This window comes from Suncus etruscus, chromosome 20 (assembly GCF_024139225.1).
Source record: "Suncus etruscus isolate mSunEtr1 chromosome 20, mSunEtr1.pri.cur, whole genome shotgun sequence".
NCBI lineage: Eukaryota > Metazoa > Chordata > Mammalia > Eulipotyphla > Soricidae > Suncus > Suncus etruscus.
Genome location: NC_064867.1, coordinates 25,781,896 through 25,799,791, shown reverse-complemented (window position 1 = coordinate 25,799,791; position 17,896 = coordinate 25,781,896). Strand labels below are relative to the sequence as shown.

Here is a 17,896-nt window from a genome sequence, read left to right as displayed (position 1 = left end):
CTTAATATGTAGAATTATATGCCACACAAAAAAGTGAATTTGACTATGTGCATTAAAAAAAACCCATTGATTTAAAATTAAATCCCAGTGAACATTGGGAGGGGGAGTAGAATTCAGTCTATGATCAACAGACAAAATGCCAAATAAAGGGAATTATAATCAATCCTATTGTAGAACATTGGAAATAAGGAGCCAATAGTTTTGCAAAGCTAGCGACTAAAGGAACAGAATAATTCAATGCTTTGTTGTTTTATTACTATCAGTTTTCTAGTAAGTGGTTTTACACAGGATGTGTTTTAACAGTTCCCAAACTACTTATATGTATATCTGGTTTAGAATAAGTAAATATAGATAATGGATGTTGGATTGATCGCTATGTGGATTCATGATAGCTGATCAGATATAATATAGACTCATGTACATACATATATACATCCATAAATAAATAGATTTCTAAATCCAGACAAGGGGCATATACAAGAAGTGATATAAGTGGTAGATAGATGCTGAAATACAAATATGTTTACATGCATGAGATAGTATATTTTTTTCTTAGTTCCTGCAATTGATGGTGATTAGGGGTAGGGATGCTCCCATGGTAATGAGCACATAAAGCATGGACCTTGGGTTTTAGGGTTGTACACATGTGAGCTGTATGCTCTACCAACTGAGCTATGTCTTCCACCTCAGATCTTGTTTTTTATATTTTTATTTATCTTTTCTTTTGGTTTTTGGGCCACATCCGGTGACACTCAGGGGTTCCTCCTAGCTATGTGCTGAGAAATCACCCCTGGCTTGGGGAACCATATGGGATGCTGGGTAACGAACCAGAACTGTCCTGGGTCAGCCACGTGCAAGGCAAACGCCCTACCACTATGCTATCACTCTGGCCCAGATCTTGTTTTGTAAGTATCTTTCACCATGAAAGGAACTAGAGCTCTTTGGATTACAAGCAGATTCCAGAGTTGCAGCAAGAATAATACAGATTGAGTCTGTAGCATTTTATGATGTTAGAAAGTTAAAAAGTGATCCCCAAAGGCACATGGAGTAGGCACTGTAGCCAGTCTAAGAGAGCTTCTCCTAACCAAAGTTGGGACAACTTGAGCAAAAATAAATAATGGTGGGATTGAGTTATAACTCAGAGAGGAAGTAAATACTAAGTTCATACTGACCTAAACATGAATGGGGAAGAAATGCCAACCCTTCATTACGGAAGAACTGTAATCTGAATTCCTAGGAGAAATCATAAACAGTCATCCTCAGAACATCATAGGCATTTGTCTCTTAACAGACCCTAAGATTAGTGAACAAATATGTAAGGAGTATTTTTTTTACTTGCATAGTTAGAAAAGTATTAACTTAAATGTTGAGTACTTAAACATGAAAAGGCAGGAACCAGAGCAATAGTATAGTGGGTGGGTGTTTGCCATGCAACCAGTTGACCTGGGCTTGATCCCCAGCAACCTAGCTGGCCCCCTGAGCCCCACCAAGAGTGATTCCTGAGCACAGAGCCAGGAGAGTAAATCACGAGCATTTCCAGGTGAATCCTCAAAACAACAAAAAATAAATTGAAAGGCAGTCAGTTTACAGTGCAGAATCCCAGCACACAGCACTTGGGATCCAGCTTAATATCACCAACCATGCTTCCACCTTCATCTGAAGATCTCTATTTTTTTTGGCAATGCCACACCACCTTTGTGGTCTTTCCTGCACGACACAAACTCACTCTGCTCCTCAGAGCATCCGACAACTCAAGGACCATGTGTAAAATAGACAGAGATCTTCAGAATGGCAAGGTCAGGAACACTGAGGATCTTTCAGAAAAGAAAAGGAGTTCATGAGGCAGTGACTGATATGAGCTATGAGTTCCCCTATGGCCAGATGATGCAATATGAATGTGTTTTGTTCTTGGCTAGTTTGGGGTCAAAGTTGATTACTCTATTCTTTTTTTTTTTTTTTTTTTTTTTGTGGTTTTTGGGTCACACCCGGCAGTGCTCAGGGGTTATTCCTGGCTCCAGGCTCAGAAATTGCTCCTGGCAGGCACGGGAGGACCATATATGGGACGCTGGGATTCGAACCGATGACCTCCTGCATGAGAGGCAAATGCCTTACCTCCATGCTATCTCTCCGGCCCCTGATTACTCTATTCTTCTCTTCATATATATCCCGATTCCCTTGTTGTGATGAGCAGGGCATTCATACTTGGTCATGGTGCTTTGCCAGGGATCACACACTTGATTGTACTGCCATTTGTAGTATGCATTTCCTAGTCCACACTCTTGAGTTGTGTTGCTCACCCACATTGTCTGTTGTGGTGCTTTCTCACCTTGCACACACCAGGGGACAGTGCCCTGGTGACTGCATGCCTTCTGGTAGCACCAGGAACCCAAATGGTAGCACCATACGGATCAAGTTTGGTGTTGTTGGGTTGTGCACTGGGGTGGAACTGTGGTCTCTCATTAATGCAGCAGGCTAGCCTATAAACCTGTGTTAAAGGGAACCTGGAATTGTGTTTTCTGGCAAGTAGGTAAGTCTTTGCATTGTATGTTTGTTTTCAGAATTCTTGACCAGAAGGAGGATGGCTGTGTGGTTGACATGCACCACTTCAACTCAGGGGCACAGTCCATTCTGGCCTATGCTACTGTGAATGGCTCCCTGGTAGGCTGGGACCTCAGATCTTCAAGCAATGCCTGGGTCTTAAAGCATGATTTGAAAGCTGGCCTCATCACCTCCTTTGCCGTGGACATCCACCAGTGTTGGCTCTGCATTGGTAAACAGATTTGCAAGCCCCTTGTTTTTATTTATTTATTTTGTTTATTGGACCACACTCAGTGGTGCTCAGGGGTTACTTCTTTGGTTCTGCACATAGAGGTCACTCCTGGTGGGCTCGGGGGACATTGTATGATGGTAGAGATTGAACCCTGGTCAGCTTTGTGAAGGCACGCGCCTTTGTACAAGTACCAGATGTACTATATCTCTACTCCCTGTGCTTTGAATGCCTATTAATGCCTGAGCTTGCCTTCTTATGAAAGCATTAGTAATTCTCTCATCTTCTCTTTTTTCATTATTAAAAATGATTTGTGAAAGTGAAATTAGTATCCCACTGCAAAAAACAATTTCCTCTTTGTCCCGGCTCTTAAGTGCTTAAGTGATTTTATAATTAGGATGATGATCAAATTTGCTGATGTTCTCAAATTCTGCCAGGGAAGCAGCAAGCATACTGTACAGGTAACAGCATTTGAGCCTGGCTTTAAATTCCCTGACCTCAGGCATATTCTTTAACTTCTCTTTTCTCTCCTATCCTCCTCTTACATTAGGGCTAATCCTTTCAGGGGCTGCTTTGAGAATTTAAAGAGCTGAAACCTTTCCAGTGCCTGGTGCAAGTGGGGCAGTTGCTTGCTATCTCATCCCTCCCTGTGCCCAAGCCTTTCCCTCAGGGCATTTCTCAGTCGATGCCCACATACCCATAACCCTCTTCCCCTCAGGGATTTGAACCCACTCCTTGAGAAGGTACTGTGTTCTATTTTTCCCGTTTGACAGTCTTTCCGGGAAATAAACTCTATTGTGACTGAATTTTGGTTTCTAGGTTTCCTAGCTTGTATTTAGGATACTTATCTAGTGTGTTTTTCTTTTTTCTTTTTCTTTTTGGAGTACATTTGTTCCCTCCCTCCCTCCCTCCCTCCCTCCTTCCCTTCCTTCCCTTCCTTCCCTTCCTTCCCTTCCTTCCCTCCCTTCCTTCCTTCCTTCCTTCCTTCCTTCCTTCCTTCCTTCCTTCCTTCCTTCCTTCCTTCCTTCCTTCCTTCCTTCCTTCCTTCCTTCCTTCCGTCCTTCCTTCCTTCCTCCCTCCCTCCCTCCCTCCCTCCCTCCCTTCCTCCCTTTCTCCCTTCCTCCCTCCCTCCCTCCCTCTCTTTCCTTTCTTCACAGGTACGGACTAATGTATAGTCAGGCACAGTGGAGTCATTTCCAAACAAATGGCAGTGAAATTGCTTTGAGACTCCATCAGCTTCATGGATGGGAGCCAGTACCAGCAGTGGCTGTTGGAGCCATTGAGTTGGGTGGGGTCAGAAACAGTTTTCTCTGCCCTTTTATCTTTTCCCGCCAATATCTCTGCTGAAATAGCACCCAGTGTTAGATTTTACCCAGTATGAGGACAGCATCAAACTCTCTCTGGGGAATTTCAGTTATTACGGACAGGTGTGTGTGGACTCACTGCATTGCTGCCTCACTAGACACCTGTGCCTGACTCCAGGATGCTGTGGAGAAAAGGACTTCTAGATCTGATTGAAACCTAATGATACCCAGTACTCTGGCTCCACTTTCAATCTGGGAAAGTCAGTCACCTGAGATGGCAGTGAGGCTGGATGGTTAAGACAATCTGAGTATTTTGATTAGCAAATTTAATTTTTATGTAGACTTTCCTGCTTTTATTTATGCTTTCTTGGTGTTGTTTTTTTTTTAAGTCCCTCTTGGCAATTAATAAGTGTCAGTAGTTAAATGAATTATTCATTTTAAATTTACATCAATTAATAATGTAAGAGCACTATGATAAGCATTTTTTATCTTTGTTATTTAACAATAACAGAAGCTGTTTGAAATTGGAGAGAGAGAGAGTTTCACCAGAGCAAAAGTTTTTCTAAGTGACTAAGTCTGGGATTTTTTTGGGGGGGAGATGGGGAGAGTTCCCAGTGGTGCTCAGTATGTAAATGGGCCCCACCAGAAATTATTTTTCCTTTTTGGGGGGCAAGGAAGGGGAAACACACATCCAATGATGCTACGGGCTTCTTCCTGGCTCTGCATTTTGAGATCACTCCTGATTAGGACTTTGGAGGAACACATATGGTGCCAGCGCTCAAGCTAGGAACAGTCACATTTAAGACAAATGCCCTCACTGTACTGTTGCTTTGGCTGCACCACTGACAACTATTGGCTACAAGGACCTATAGTTGACTAAAAGGGCCAGATGATAGATAGTGCTGCTTTGACCTGTGAAACCACAGGCCTGCACCTCACATTGAAAGGGGAACCATGTGCTATCAGCAGTTGAATCGGGTTGGGTACATGAGCCCTCACTGCTGTACTTTCCTTCTTCAATCTATTTTTGTTTATTTGGGATAAAAGACCATGCAGAGCTAATGCTGTTTTTTTTTTTTTTTTTTTTACCATTTATATAAGTATGATCTGTTTTGCTTTCTTCATGAGAGGATCCTCTTTTGCTCTTTCCTTTCAGGTACAAGCAGTGGTACCATGGCTTGTTGGGACATGAGGTTCCAGTTGCCAATTTCCAGTCACTGCCACCCATCCCGAGCTCGAATCCGGCGCCTCTCCATGCATCCTCTGTATCAGTCCTGGGTGATCGCAGGTAAGCAGAAGGTGATATTCAGGTCCTGAGGGTTTTTTGTAGAGTGTGCAGGATGCCCTGCTGCCAAGTCTTGAGTTTTTAGGGGTATTATCTGGGGACCTGCCTGCTGATGGTTGGCTCAGGAAATTTCCACTACCAGTGCTGATCTCATCTATTTTCACCCTCTGCCATCTTCTCTCTTCTATTTTCCCTCTTTTTTGGGGGGTATTGGAGATGGGGATGGAGGGAGGATTCCAAAGTGATACAAAGGAGGCTTGGGGATCACTTCTGCATATATGGGCCAACTAGACTGATGGTTAATCAAAGAGCCTGAGAATATGGTGGTGCTCATGGAGGTTGAACTGGCTCTACGCATATAAGGCACAAGCTTTACATAGTCTGTTGTTACTTCCGTCCTTTCTCTTAGGCTGCTCCATTTATTATTTATTTATTTATTTATTTATTTATTTATTTTTGCTACACCCACTGACGCTCAGGGGTTATTCCTGGCTATGCGCTCAGAAATTGCTCCTGGCTTGGGGGACCATTTGGGACACTGGGGGATTGAACCACGGTCTGGCCTAGGCCGGCACATGCAAGGCAGATGCCTTACCACTTGTGCCACCGCTCCAGCCCCCTCCAATTTTTTTTTTTATCTCCTATATCCTCTGTTATTAAAACTGCCACTTATCCTTTACTTATCATCCATCTCACTTGCCATTTCTATACCATTCTGTTTCAAGATGTTCCTTACAAGTGTCTTTCAAGGTTACTCCTGGCTTTGTGCTCAGAAATCACTCCTGGCAGGCTCAGGGGACCATGGTTTGCTGGGGATTGAATCCAAATCAGTCATGGGTAGCACCTGGGTCAGCTGCATGCAAGGCAAATACCTAACTGCTGTGTGCTATCACACTGGCCCCTACAAGTTTTTCTCCTTGGGCATTCAAATTTTCTTCTACACATTCTTGAGTCTTTGCAGTTCATTTTCCTTATCTTTGAATTGTGATTTAAATACTTAGCAGAGTTTTAAGATCGTGAGGTTAGGTGTTAAGTACATGGCCTAGCACATTGTGTATGATGAATTATAGGCCTGGATAGTTTTCAGTTTCCCTTGGGGCTTTTCACATCTGGGCTCTTTCTACCTCCTTCTCCTTCACAAAGTCCATCCCATCCTGGCTGTCCATTATTTGGATGGTCACCACTTGCCCATCCATTGGACTACTGAGCACTTGGTTAGCTGAATGAAATTAGGTAAGGAAGAAAGTATTTCTATAAACAAAGATCTGGTTCACTTTTTCCCCTGAAGCCTATTTTCTTCTGTGTTAAAAGTGACCTGCCTTAGGGTCACATCTTTGGTCTTAACTTTACTGTAGTATTTCTTACTGTGGTCTCATGGGCTCTGTCTCAGATTCAGTAGAAAAATGTGTGTGAGTGTGTTTATATAGGATAATTTGAGGATTGCTATTCAAAGAATTGTTTACTAAGTTGTTAGAGTATCTTAAAAAGATTGTACAATAAAATGGGCACTGAAGGGAAGGTTTTCTGGCCACGAGAGGATGTTTGACTAGAGAAGGCGCTATCTTGGAAAGAGAGCAGTGGTTTTGAGGAGGGACACACCCAGTCTGAGGTGCCCAATGGAACTTTTGTCCATCCCCTGGATTGTGCATGCCTGCTACTGTAACATTAACCCAATTAGTTATATATTGGGCAGCTTATAACCAATGTGTTTATTTTGACAGTTCTTGTAGCCAGAGCTTTGCTTGACAAAAATCAAAGTAGCGGGGCACATTCCTTCCAAAGGCAATTGGTTTTCTGGTTTGACCTTGCTGTGAGAGGCCCAGTCCTTGTCCCTGACCCTTTTCCTGTCTTCCATCAGCACCACTGCATGCTGTGATCTTTGGCCCCAAATCTACCTTTCTGTAAGGACCTTTGGGTTTGCATTTAGGGTTCACTTGAACAAGCAGAATATACTTCCCGTCTTCTAGCCTCTAGTAGCCAATGCCACTTGGAGTGGGCAGGAAGGGACCATATCATCTCTCCATCCCCCTCAACTCCTGTTCCAGTTACCCTAGTTTTGACCTTGAGCTTCACTGCATTCCTGTACTTGGGTCTTTGCTTTCCAAGTCTCAGAGTGTGATCAGCTTGTAGGAAATATGTTGGTTAATGAAAGACTGATAGAAAGTGAGACCTGGGGGTATTTTATGCCCCAGCACCCCTTTAGGAATGGCGCAGGGAATAGTTGAAAGGACTGGAATGTATATTTTGTGTGCAGGGGATCTCTGATCCTTCTTGAAGTACTGGGTGTGCTACAAAAACAAAAGATAGAAAACCATTCCTAAGGGATACTGTCTCTGAGCCTTTATACTTACTTCCTGCGTACAACTTCCCAATAGCTTGGGGTTTGTTGACTGTGCTTACTCCATTCCTTCCAGTGAAATGATCCACCTACTGGTAAATAAGATCAGCGTCAGTCCATCCCAGTGGGAACGTGTTCAGGAAATCATGCTGACATGTTCTGACACAGGCCAGCTTTTCCCTTCCTGAAGTCAGCTGAAGCTCTATTTACTTCTACCCTCATTGTCCTTACACATTTAAGAGTTGACCTTTTAGGCTGGGTTTCCTGGGGTCAGAGCCTATGTAGAACTCCCATATCCCACTCCACCATTCTGTTTACGTGGACAGAGATCAGTACTTCCTGGTAGGCTCTTGAAGTAATTTCTTTTTTTTCTCTTTTTTTTAAATTTTTTTATTTAAACAACTTTATTACATGCATGATTGTGTTTGGGTTTCAGTCATGTAAAGAACACCACGCATCACCAGTGCAACATTCCCATCACCAATGTCCCAAATCTCCCTCCTCCCCACCCAACCCCCGCCTGTACTCTAGACAGGCTTTCTATTTCCCTCGTACATTCTCATTATTAGGATAGTTCAAAACGTAGTTATTTCTCTAACTAAACTCATCACTCTTTGTGGTGAGCTTCCTGAGGTGAGCTGTAACTTCTAGCTCTTTTCTCTTTTGTGTCTGAAAGTTATTATTGCAAGAATGTCTTTCATTTTTCTTAAAACCCATAGATGAGTGAGACCATTCTGTGTCTTTCTCTCTCTCTCTGACTTATTTCACTCAGTATAATAGATTCCATGTACATCCATGTATAGGAAAATTTCATGACTTCATCTCTCCTGACAACTGCATAATATTCCATTGTGAATATGTACCACAGTTTCTTTAGCCATTCATCTGTTGAAGGGCATCTTGGTTGTTTCCAGAGTCTTGCTATGGTAAATAGTGTTGCAATGAATATAGGTGTAAGGAAGGGATTTTTGTATTGTATTTTTATGTTCCTAGGGTATATTCCTAGGAGTGGTATAGCTGGGTCGTATGGGAGTTCGATTTCGAGTTTTGGGAGGAATCTCCATATTGCTTTCCATAAAGTTTGAACTAGACGGCATTCCCACCAGCAGTGGATAAGAGTTCCTTTCTCTCCACATCCCCACCAACACTGCTTGTTCTCATTCTTTGTGATGTGTGCCAATCTCTGTGGTGTGAGGTGGTACCTCATAGTTGTTTTGATTTGCATCTCCCTGATGATTAGTGATGTGGAGCATTTTTTTTTTATGTGTCTTTTGGCCATTTGTATTTCTTCTTTGTCAAAGTGTCTGAACTTTACAAGAAAAAAACATCTAATCCCATCAAAAAATGGGGAGAAGAAATGGACAGACACTTTGAAGTAATTTCTTACTGCACTTCACTTGATGACCAGCTCCAGTTAGTCACAGTGGTAATCTGAAAGCATTTCTTGCAGGCCAGGAAATGGAAGTGGGTATGGGTTGACTGGAATTAGGTGAAATCTCCACTTGTGGATTCCTGAGTGAAATGGAGTAATTGTCTGACCTTTGTTCCCCTCAGCTGTGCAGGGCAACAATGAAGTGTCCATGTGGGACATGGAGACGGGTGACAGACGGTTCACTCTCTGGGCCAGCAGTGCTCCACCACTGTCAGAATTACAGGTTTGATTCCATTTTTTACTATAATGACACTGATTTCCTATCTTCTAGGCACTTCCAAGCATTTTACCAACTGTCGTCCATGTTGAACTTTAAGGTTGTTTTAAAGTGGGGATTTTAGAACTTGTTATTGCCTTCCACTGGGCTTCTTACTTGCTTCCTTAGATGTTTTGATTACTAGTTCTGTAAGCTTGGTGATAGAGATTTATTACTGCTTTGGAGCTCCAGTGAAATATAGATTAAGAAATGCCCAGAGTAAAGTTAGATCCTGACTGCTTAATGGTTCGCAGACTTTATGGGCCATGTCACTTAATGATGGTGTTGCAAACAAATTGGCCTTATTAAAGTAAATGCAGGCTTTATTATTGGGTAACTGTTTGATTTTTGTATCTATTTTATATACTTGGACTGCAAGTGGAAGAAGTTTAGGATATCTTCATTTGCAGTATTAAATGGTACATAATCTCTCATACTTGCTTCTGCTTTTAAGTGGTCAAGTGTAAAGATAAAGACAATTCATTTGGCAAAGATAAAGACCCAAATTGGAAAAAATAACTTTTCACCCTTAAGGAAAACTGTTAGGGAGTTGGAGAGATTTGATTTTTTTTGTAAAGCAAACATGTTTTATTGTCAAAAAAATTTATTTTTTTTATTTTTATTTTTTTTTTGGCCACACCTGGAGGTGCTCAGGGTTACTCCTGGTTCTCCGCTCAGAAATCACTCTAGGCAGGCTTGGGGGGACCATATGGGATGCTGGGGATTGAGCCCAGGTCAGCCAGGTGCAAGACGGCTATTGCTCCATCCCCAAGCAAACATTTTAAAATGCTAAAGGAAGAAGTATTTAAGGCATGCCACCAATTTTTCATTCTTTGAGTTCACCACATAAAGACACATAAAGGTGACTTGTCTTTCCAAAAGAGCACTATCGTTAGGGAATGTCCTGGCATCTTATTTGACTCATTTCATTCTTTCTTGAAGCCTTCCCCTCACAGTGTCCATGGTATCTACTGTAGTCCTGCAGATGGAAATCCTATCCTGTTAACAGCTGGTTCAGACATGAAAATCAGGTACAGTAAAAATAAATAGAGATGCTTAAGAAGATGTGGGTGATGTTATTCTTAATATGATATTAGTAATAATTGAAATCATTACTTATAATTAATATATTATAGGTAATTGTTATGGGTATTTTAATAATTAAAATATACACATCTCTCAGGGACATATACACATAATAGCTAATATTATGCTATCCTAGAAAATATTTTTTTTCTTGAGGATAAGGGAGACACCCAGCAGTGCTCAGGGACCATTTCTGACAGGGCTTGGGGGACCATACGTGGAGCTGGAAATCGAACTCAGGCCAGCTGCAATGTATCACTTGCCCTACCCTCTCAATTGCTCTAGCTTCTTAGAAAAAATTATTTTTCTACCTAATGCAAACAAAAACAAACTTTGCATTGATGAAGTGAGCCAGTGAAGAATTCTTTCCCACTCATTCGTTTCCTCTTTTCTAGGTTTTGGGACTTGGCTTACCCTGAGAGGTCCTATGTTGTTGCAGGTAGTACGAGTTCACCATCTGTGTCCTATTATAGGAAAATAATCGAAGGCACTGAAGTTGTCCAGGTACAGTCTTTCCTTTTAAACTTTTGTAGGCACAAAATCAGCCTTGGCCAAGAATGTTAGGTAGTTTATTTTTTCTTGTTTTCTCCGTTTTCTAAATTAAGATGCGTATTTTAAGTACATAGTTCAAAGTATGTACTTCATCGGAAGTACCTGTATTATTTTCTTTTTATGAGTAAGAAAATTGGTAAATTCTGTACGATTATCCAGCTAAGTTAGCAACGATGTTGGCTGGCTGTTGGCCTTGAAGGCAAAAGCTTAAATTCAAATGACAGACCTGAAAGCCAGGCTGGGCCAGAGTCAGTGCTCAGTAAACGAAAGCATACCTCCTGTCTAGACCTCCTGCTGAAAATTTGCTTCTATTTTCTATACCTGTCTGCTTCTCGCTTAGTGCCTACTCATAGGATCTAATGAGCCTTACCTAGAATGTTTGTTTGAATTCCTTTGGGTGAGGGAAAATCTGTGAATGCCAAATGACTTCACAGGAGGAATTAGTGTAAACGACATATCCCAGAAGCAAGAATACTGTAAGAAGTAGGATGTGGAACTGGCTTTTTTTTTAAATCTGAAAAAAAAAATCTTTTAATTGCTTTATTTAAGTACTGTGGTTATAAAATTGTACATTGTTGGGTTTCAGGCATATAGTTTATACCATCTTTCACCATTGCACCCTTCTCATCACTGATAACTTTCATTTCCTTCCAACCCCCAAAGCCCCCCCCTTGCCTTACTCTAGGGCAGGCAGTTTTTCCCCTCTCTCCCCTCTACCATCTTCTTTTTTGACACTGTGATTTGCACTGTTGTTGGAGGGCTGCCTTTCCTATTAGTTTCTCTACTTTCAATGCCAAGTTCTTGTCTAGAGAGATCATTTCCAACTATCATTGTCTAATAGACCCTTCTCTACCATTGCTCCACTCACTACTTTTTGTGGTGAGCTTTCTCCCCTAGGCTGGACCTCCTGACCTTTGATTCTATTGTCTCTGGATATTATTACCATACTATCTCTTGTTTTTTTTTTTTTTTTTTTTTGGATTTTTTGGGCCACATCCGGCGGTTCTCAGGGGTTACTCCTGGCTGTCTGTTCAGAAATAGCTCCTGGCAGGCATGGGGGACCATATGGGACACCGAGATTCGAACCAACCACCTTTGGTCCTGGATCGGCTGCTTGCAAGGCAAACGCTGCTGTGCTATCTCTCCGGGCCCTCTTGTTTTTCTTATATTCCACAAATGAGTGAGATTATTCGATTTATCCCTTTTCCTCTGACTCATTTCACTCAGCATAATATTCTTTTTTTTTTTTTTTTTTTAAATTTTTTTTTTATTTAAACACCTTGATTACATACATGATTGTGTTTGGGTTTCAGTCATAAAAGGAACACCACCCATCACCAGTGCAACATTCCCATCACCCAAGTCCCAAATCTCCCTCCTCCCCCCCCCAACCCCCGCCTGTACCCTAAACAGGCTCTACATTTCCCTCATACATTCTCAATATTAGGACAGTTCAAAATGTAGTTATTTCTCTAACTAAACTCATCACTCTTTGTGGTGAGCTTCCTGAGGTGAGCTGGAACTTCCAGCTCTTTTCTCTTTTGTGTCTGAAAATTATTATTACAAGGGTGTCTTTCATTTTTCTTAAAACCCATAGATGAGTGAGACCATTCTGCGTTTTTCTCTCTCTCTCTGACTTATTTCACTCAGCATAATAGATTCCATGTACATCCATGTATAGGAAAATTTCATGACTTCATCTCTCCTGACAGCTGCATAATATTCCATTGTGTATATGTACCACAGTTTCTTTAGCCATTCGTCTGTTGAAGGGCATCTTGGTTGTTTCCAGAGTCTTGCTATGGTAAATAGAGCTGCAATGAATATAGGTGTAAGGAAGGGGTTTTTGTATTGTATTTTTGTGTTCCTAGGGTATATTCCTAGGAGTGGTATAGCTGGATCGTATGGGAGCTCGATTTCCAGTTTTTGGAGGAATCTCCATATCGCTTTCCATAAAGGTTGAACTAGACAGCATTCCCACCAGCAGTGGATAAGAGTTCCTTTCTCTCCACATCCCCGCCAACACTGTTTATTCTCATTCTTTGTGATGTGTGCCATTCTCTGGGGTGTGAGGTGGTATCTCATCGTTGTTTTGATTTCAGCATAATATTCTATGTCTATGTATAAGAAAATTTCACAGCTTCATTTTTACTAATGGCTGCATTGTATTCCATTGTGTAGATGTACCACAGTTTCTGTAGACACTCATCAAATTCTGGTTTTCTCTTTGACTTTTGACTTTGAAACAGGAAATTCAGAATAAGCAGAAGGTAGGACCCAGTGATGACACTCCTCGGAGGGGTCCAGAATCTCTGCCAGTGGGACATCATGACATCATCACCGATATTGCCACGTTCCAGACAACACAGGGCTTCATTGTGACTGCGTCTAGAGATGGAATTGTTAAAGTGTGGAAATGAAAGCCTAGTGATTTGTATAGTTTGTAAAAAAAAAATAAATCCTATAACTCAAAATGTATTTTTAGAGAATATAAGTGATAATGTATTCATTTGCTTAAACTCAAAATCATGTTGCTGTTTCATGATTAAACATGTCCCACCTACGGTGGATAAAGGGAGTTGCACTTAACTAGGATGCTCTTGTGTATCTTTGCAAGAGTCAGCCAGATGACAGTGTCTGGGATTTTCTAATTTTGTGTCACTGAAATAAGGTTTGAAAATGTTAAAACTTGAAGAGCTCTGTTTACTTTGTATTGAAAAAGATGGTTGTAAGCTATTATAATAAAGACATTTTTGCTATAAAATATTCTATTAAGTGAGTCAATAAACTATATTCAAATCATTATTTTTTTTTTTTTTGGTGTCTTACGCTTAAAAGAAGAAATCTGAAGTCTCTGTAGCATTGCTTCTCAAGGAAGTGGACTTAATGGCAGTGGCAGGAATGTGCTCTTTCCCCACGTTTCTGTACTCTCCATGTGTGCGCTCTCTACTTTATCTCCCAGCTTTTAAACTGGGGACATGACCCTATATGTTGCTTAACTGAATGGAAGTGAGGTCCTCAAAGTGTGATGGTCATTAAGGTTTCTGAACATGTCAACCAAAAATTAGCTCATAATTATGAGTCTAAGCATCCCTCCCACCCTTCATATTTTGGACATAAAGGCGAACGTTTAAGAAACTCTGCTTTTTCTTACCTTTCTCCCTGTGCATGTATTTCCAATTTATAAGTTATCTGACACTATAGATAGACTCAGTGTCTTGTGTTTCTTCTTGGGTTAGCCATTACTGTTTTTTATAGACTCGTTAAGAAATTCTGGAAGTTGGGGCCGGGCGGTGGTGCTGGAGGTAAGGTGCCTGCCTTGCCTGCGCTAGCCTAGGACGGACCGCGGTTCGATCCCCCGGTGTCCCATATGGTCCCCCAAGAAGCCAGGAGCAACTTCTGAGCGCATAGCCAGGAGTAACCCCTGAGCGTCACAGGGTGTGGCCCAAAAAAAAAACCCCCCAAAAAAAAAAAAAAGAAATTCTGGAAGTTGACTCAGCTTGATTTGAACTAGTGTTTACTATTTAATGCATAAAGAGAGAATAAAGGATTAAAATGTTTGATAATAGCAAAATTTAAGAATTATTGGACATCAATCTATTTTCTCCATGTTTGCTATTCACTTGTGAAGAAGTATATGACATTAAAACTATTTTGGGCTTGAGAGATAGTACAGGAGTGATTGATGGCCTCTGATTAGATCAGACACCTTATAGGACTGGCATTTATAAAATTGATATGGACATCATTATGCCTCTTTTTCCCTATAAGTCTGCTTACATTGTATTTAGAATTTCGATTGTTTAGCTTGTTTTTGTGCCACACCTGGCTGTGCTCAGTTACTTCTAACTCCATGCTCAGTATACCTGAGTGGGGCTCAGGGAGTCATATGGGTACTGGGGATCAAATTCAAATCAGCTGCATGCAAAGGAAGCACCTTATCACTGTACTGTCAGCTTAGCCCCTTCACAGAGTTTCTAGCTTCTAAGTGTTAAGAGTCTGCAAAATTAGGAAAAAAATTTTTTTTTTGGTTTTTGGGTCACACCTGGTGGTGCTCAGGGGTTACTTCTGGCTCTTTACTCAGAAATCGCTCTTGGCAGACCATATGGAACCGATCCCATGTGGAGATCGATCCCAGGTTCGTCCTGGGTTGGCAAACACCCTGCTGCTGCACTATCACTCTGGCCCCCGAAAGTATTTTTAGTAAGAATATACGTCAGTTCTTATAATAATACTGCTACATGATAAAGTCTTGCCATGTGTTAAGTGACAATAACATTTTCATAGATTGGCTAAAAAATTATGAGACCAGACCAGCATTAGTTTTCGTAATCTCTGTTGTAATCTATAGACTGCTAAACATGCTAAGGAAAAAACGCAGCAGGCTTCTGGAAGGTAGTCTTTTCCTTCCTCCCCCATTCTCCTTTTGAGATAGTGTTTTGTTTAGTTTTTGGGCCACACCCATTGACGCTCAGAAATGGCTCCTGGCTTGGGAGGACCATATAGGATGGATGCACGTGGTCTGTCCTAGGCTAGTGCTTACAAGGCAGACGCCTTACCTCTAGCGCCACCACTCTGGCCCCTGAGATAGTCTTTTGAAGATGAAATCATGCAGTTTACTGCAGCTTGAATAGAATTAGAGTATTATGTGAAACAAAAATAAGTTGGAGAGAAAAGGGCAAATACTGGATGATCTCATATGTGGCAAACAGAGAAACAAAAGAAGGTGCTTGTTTCCCCTCTGGAGAAACCCATGTTCTCTCTTAACATGTTTCACTCTCTTTCCCCCTATATTTCTCCCAGAAAATTTTTTTCAATAAAACTAATTGCACCCCCCCCCCAAATAAAGATAGCTCTTTGGCCTTGGATTATAGATCTGCAAATACTAAGTGGAAGGGGATGGAAAGTGGGTTGGGAGGAATGATGAGGTGTGAAGTGTACTGGAAGTTCCAAGGACAATGATGGGAGAGTCTTGGTGGTTGTAAGGTGAAGTAGTGTACATCAAAATCATAAATGCTGGGGCCAGAGTGGTGGCGCAAGCGGTAGGGCATTTGCCTTGCACACGCTGACCTAGGATGGACTGCAGTTTTATTCCCCTGCATGCCATATGGTCCCCCAAGCCTGGAGCGATTTCTGAGTGCATAGCCAGTAGTAACCCCTGAGCGTCACCGGGTGTGGTCCCCAAACTCCACTCCCCCCCAGTGAAAAACAAACCATAAATGCTAACATGTAACTCAATAAGTAATAGTTATTTCAAGGAGGCTTGATAAAAGTAGATACATATATACCTCTTTAAGAGAATTGCATAAGTTAGTGATGATAATTGGTTCTCTGCATGTTGGATCACATAATACATTTTTCCCTTTAAATCAAAGCAAAATGCAGACTCAAAACTTTATGACATGCACAAGTATTTTTTTATGATACTAATTCTATAAATGAACAAAACTAAGTTATTTGATTAATTACTGGATAATAACTGATGTCACATTGTTTTACATCTGTTTGAACATACCTGATTCATTGCTCAGAACTGAAAAATTGGGAGCTGAGTCCTTAATAAGTTTTTACTGTAAAAAGAGTTTTTATTATAAATTAGGTACTAGGGTTCATTTTATGTTCTTGGTATACAGTTACTGCAAACCCTCTCCCCCAAAGATCTGTGAACCTCCATCTTTGTTACCTCCAGTCTGATTTCCTCCCCACTTTACTCATACCTCCATTATTTGATTGACAAAAAACCCCACATTTTTAAACCAGGGAACATCACTATCACTGATTGTGGTTTTTTATATTTAAATAGGATTTTATTTCATTTACAATACATTTTCCCACCTTTAAGAAAAAGAAAGTCATGAAAAATGCTAAAATTAGGTTAAAAAATTGGGACAGTGCTTAATTTTTTTAATTTAATTTTATTGAACAATTGTGGTCCACAGAATCCTTCATAGTTGAATTTCAGATATACAATGACAGTGATTAATTTTTAAAATTAATTTTAAAATTCATGCTAAAACCATGTTACCAAGGAGATATTTGGTGTTCTTTACTGATCCTTCAGGGAAAAGATAGACAAATAACATTGAAAAAGCATTTTAAACGAACAGGAACATTTGTTTAATCCGAAGTTAACTAGAAAAAGTGTCAGTTAAAACACCTCTTAAATTTTTCCTGAAAGCACCATTTAGGATAATATGAAGAAACCTGATAGTTTAATATGTTATATACCTGAGTCTGACTATAACATCTAACTTCCTTTCCTCTGAAGGCATTGGGAGCTTTCTCTCTATGGAGTTGCCTGAGGATAGCACATAGCAGAAGGATAGCAGATCCTTCTGGGTTTTATGAAGAAAGTGTCAAAAGGAAAATTAAACTCTTTCCTGGTCTTTGGATTTAGGAACCATTAGTTCCATACATCCAAGCAAGGCCCCCTTGTTTCCTGAAAGAATGATATTCTGCTTGGCAAGGCCATTGCTACCAATAGTGGAGCCAATTGAGGCCTTAAAAGTGGCTAAGTGAAATAGTGTTGCTTGGGCATTTAGTTGTTGAAAATACTAACCTATATATTTAGGAGTAGGTGATGTTATTTGGGTGGGGGGACAAGGAGAGAGTCCATTAACTTTTCAGAGAATGCTACAGGAAGTGAGGTGTTCTTCAGATCTTTCCTACTTGAAAGTAGTCAGGGCTGACATTGATTTCACTTCATCCCCATAAGGAATTCTTGTCCACAGTACACATTTTCAAAACCCCGATGTCCTGCTTGGTGCTTTTCATTATTGATGGGTTAAAGTAACTCGTTTTATCCAAGAAAAATTGTGTCTTGACTTGTTTCAAGAAAACATGGGTTAGTTTAAAAAAAAAAAATAAAGGAATGAA

The 17,896-nt window shown here is 40.8% G+C and overlaps 1 protein-coding gene across 2 annotated transcripts in view; it reads left to right on the top strand.

Annotated features, from left to right (window-relative positions):
* PIK3R4 (phosphoinositide-3-kinase regulatory subunit 4) overlaps positions 1-13,825 on the top strand; it is a 79,786-nt gene extending 65,961 nt beyond the window's left edge. Inside the window, exons 15-20 of one of the 2 annotated variants that reach the window (XM_049766487.1) lie at positions 2,559-2,770; positions 5,228-5,359; positions 9,249-9,349; positions 10,325-10,413; positions 10,864-10,972; positions 13,270-13,825. In XM_049766487.1, coding sequence (XP_049622444.1) covers positions 2,559-2,770; positions 5,228-5,359; positions 9,249-9,349; positions 10,325-10,413; positions 10,864-10,972; positions 13,270-13,440 — 814 coding nt within the window. In that variant the 3' untranslated portion in view covers positions 13,441-13,825. Of the gene's footprint in view, positions 1-1,738; positions 1,877-2,558; positions 2,771-5,227; positions 5,360-9,248; positions 9,350-10,324; positions 10,414-10,863; positions 10,973-13,269 lie in introns of those variants that run through there. The other variant, XM_049766488.1, reaches the window with a different exon arrangement.
* Positions 13,826-17,896: the final 4,071 nt, after the last annotated feature.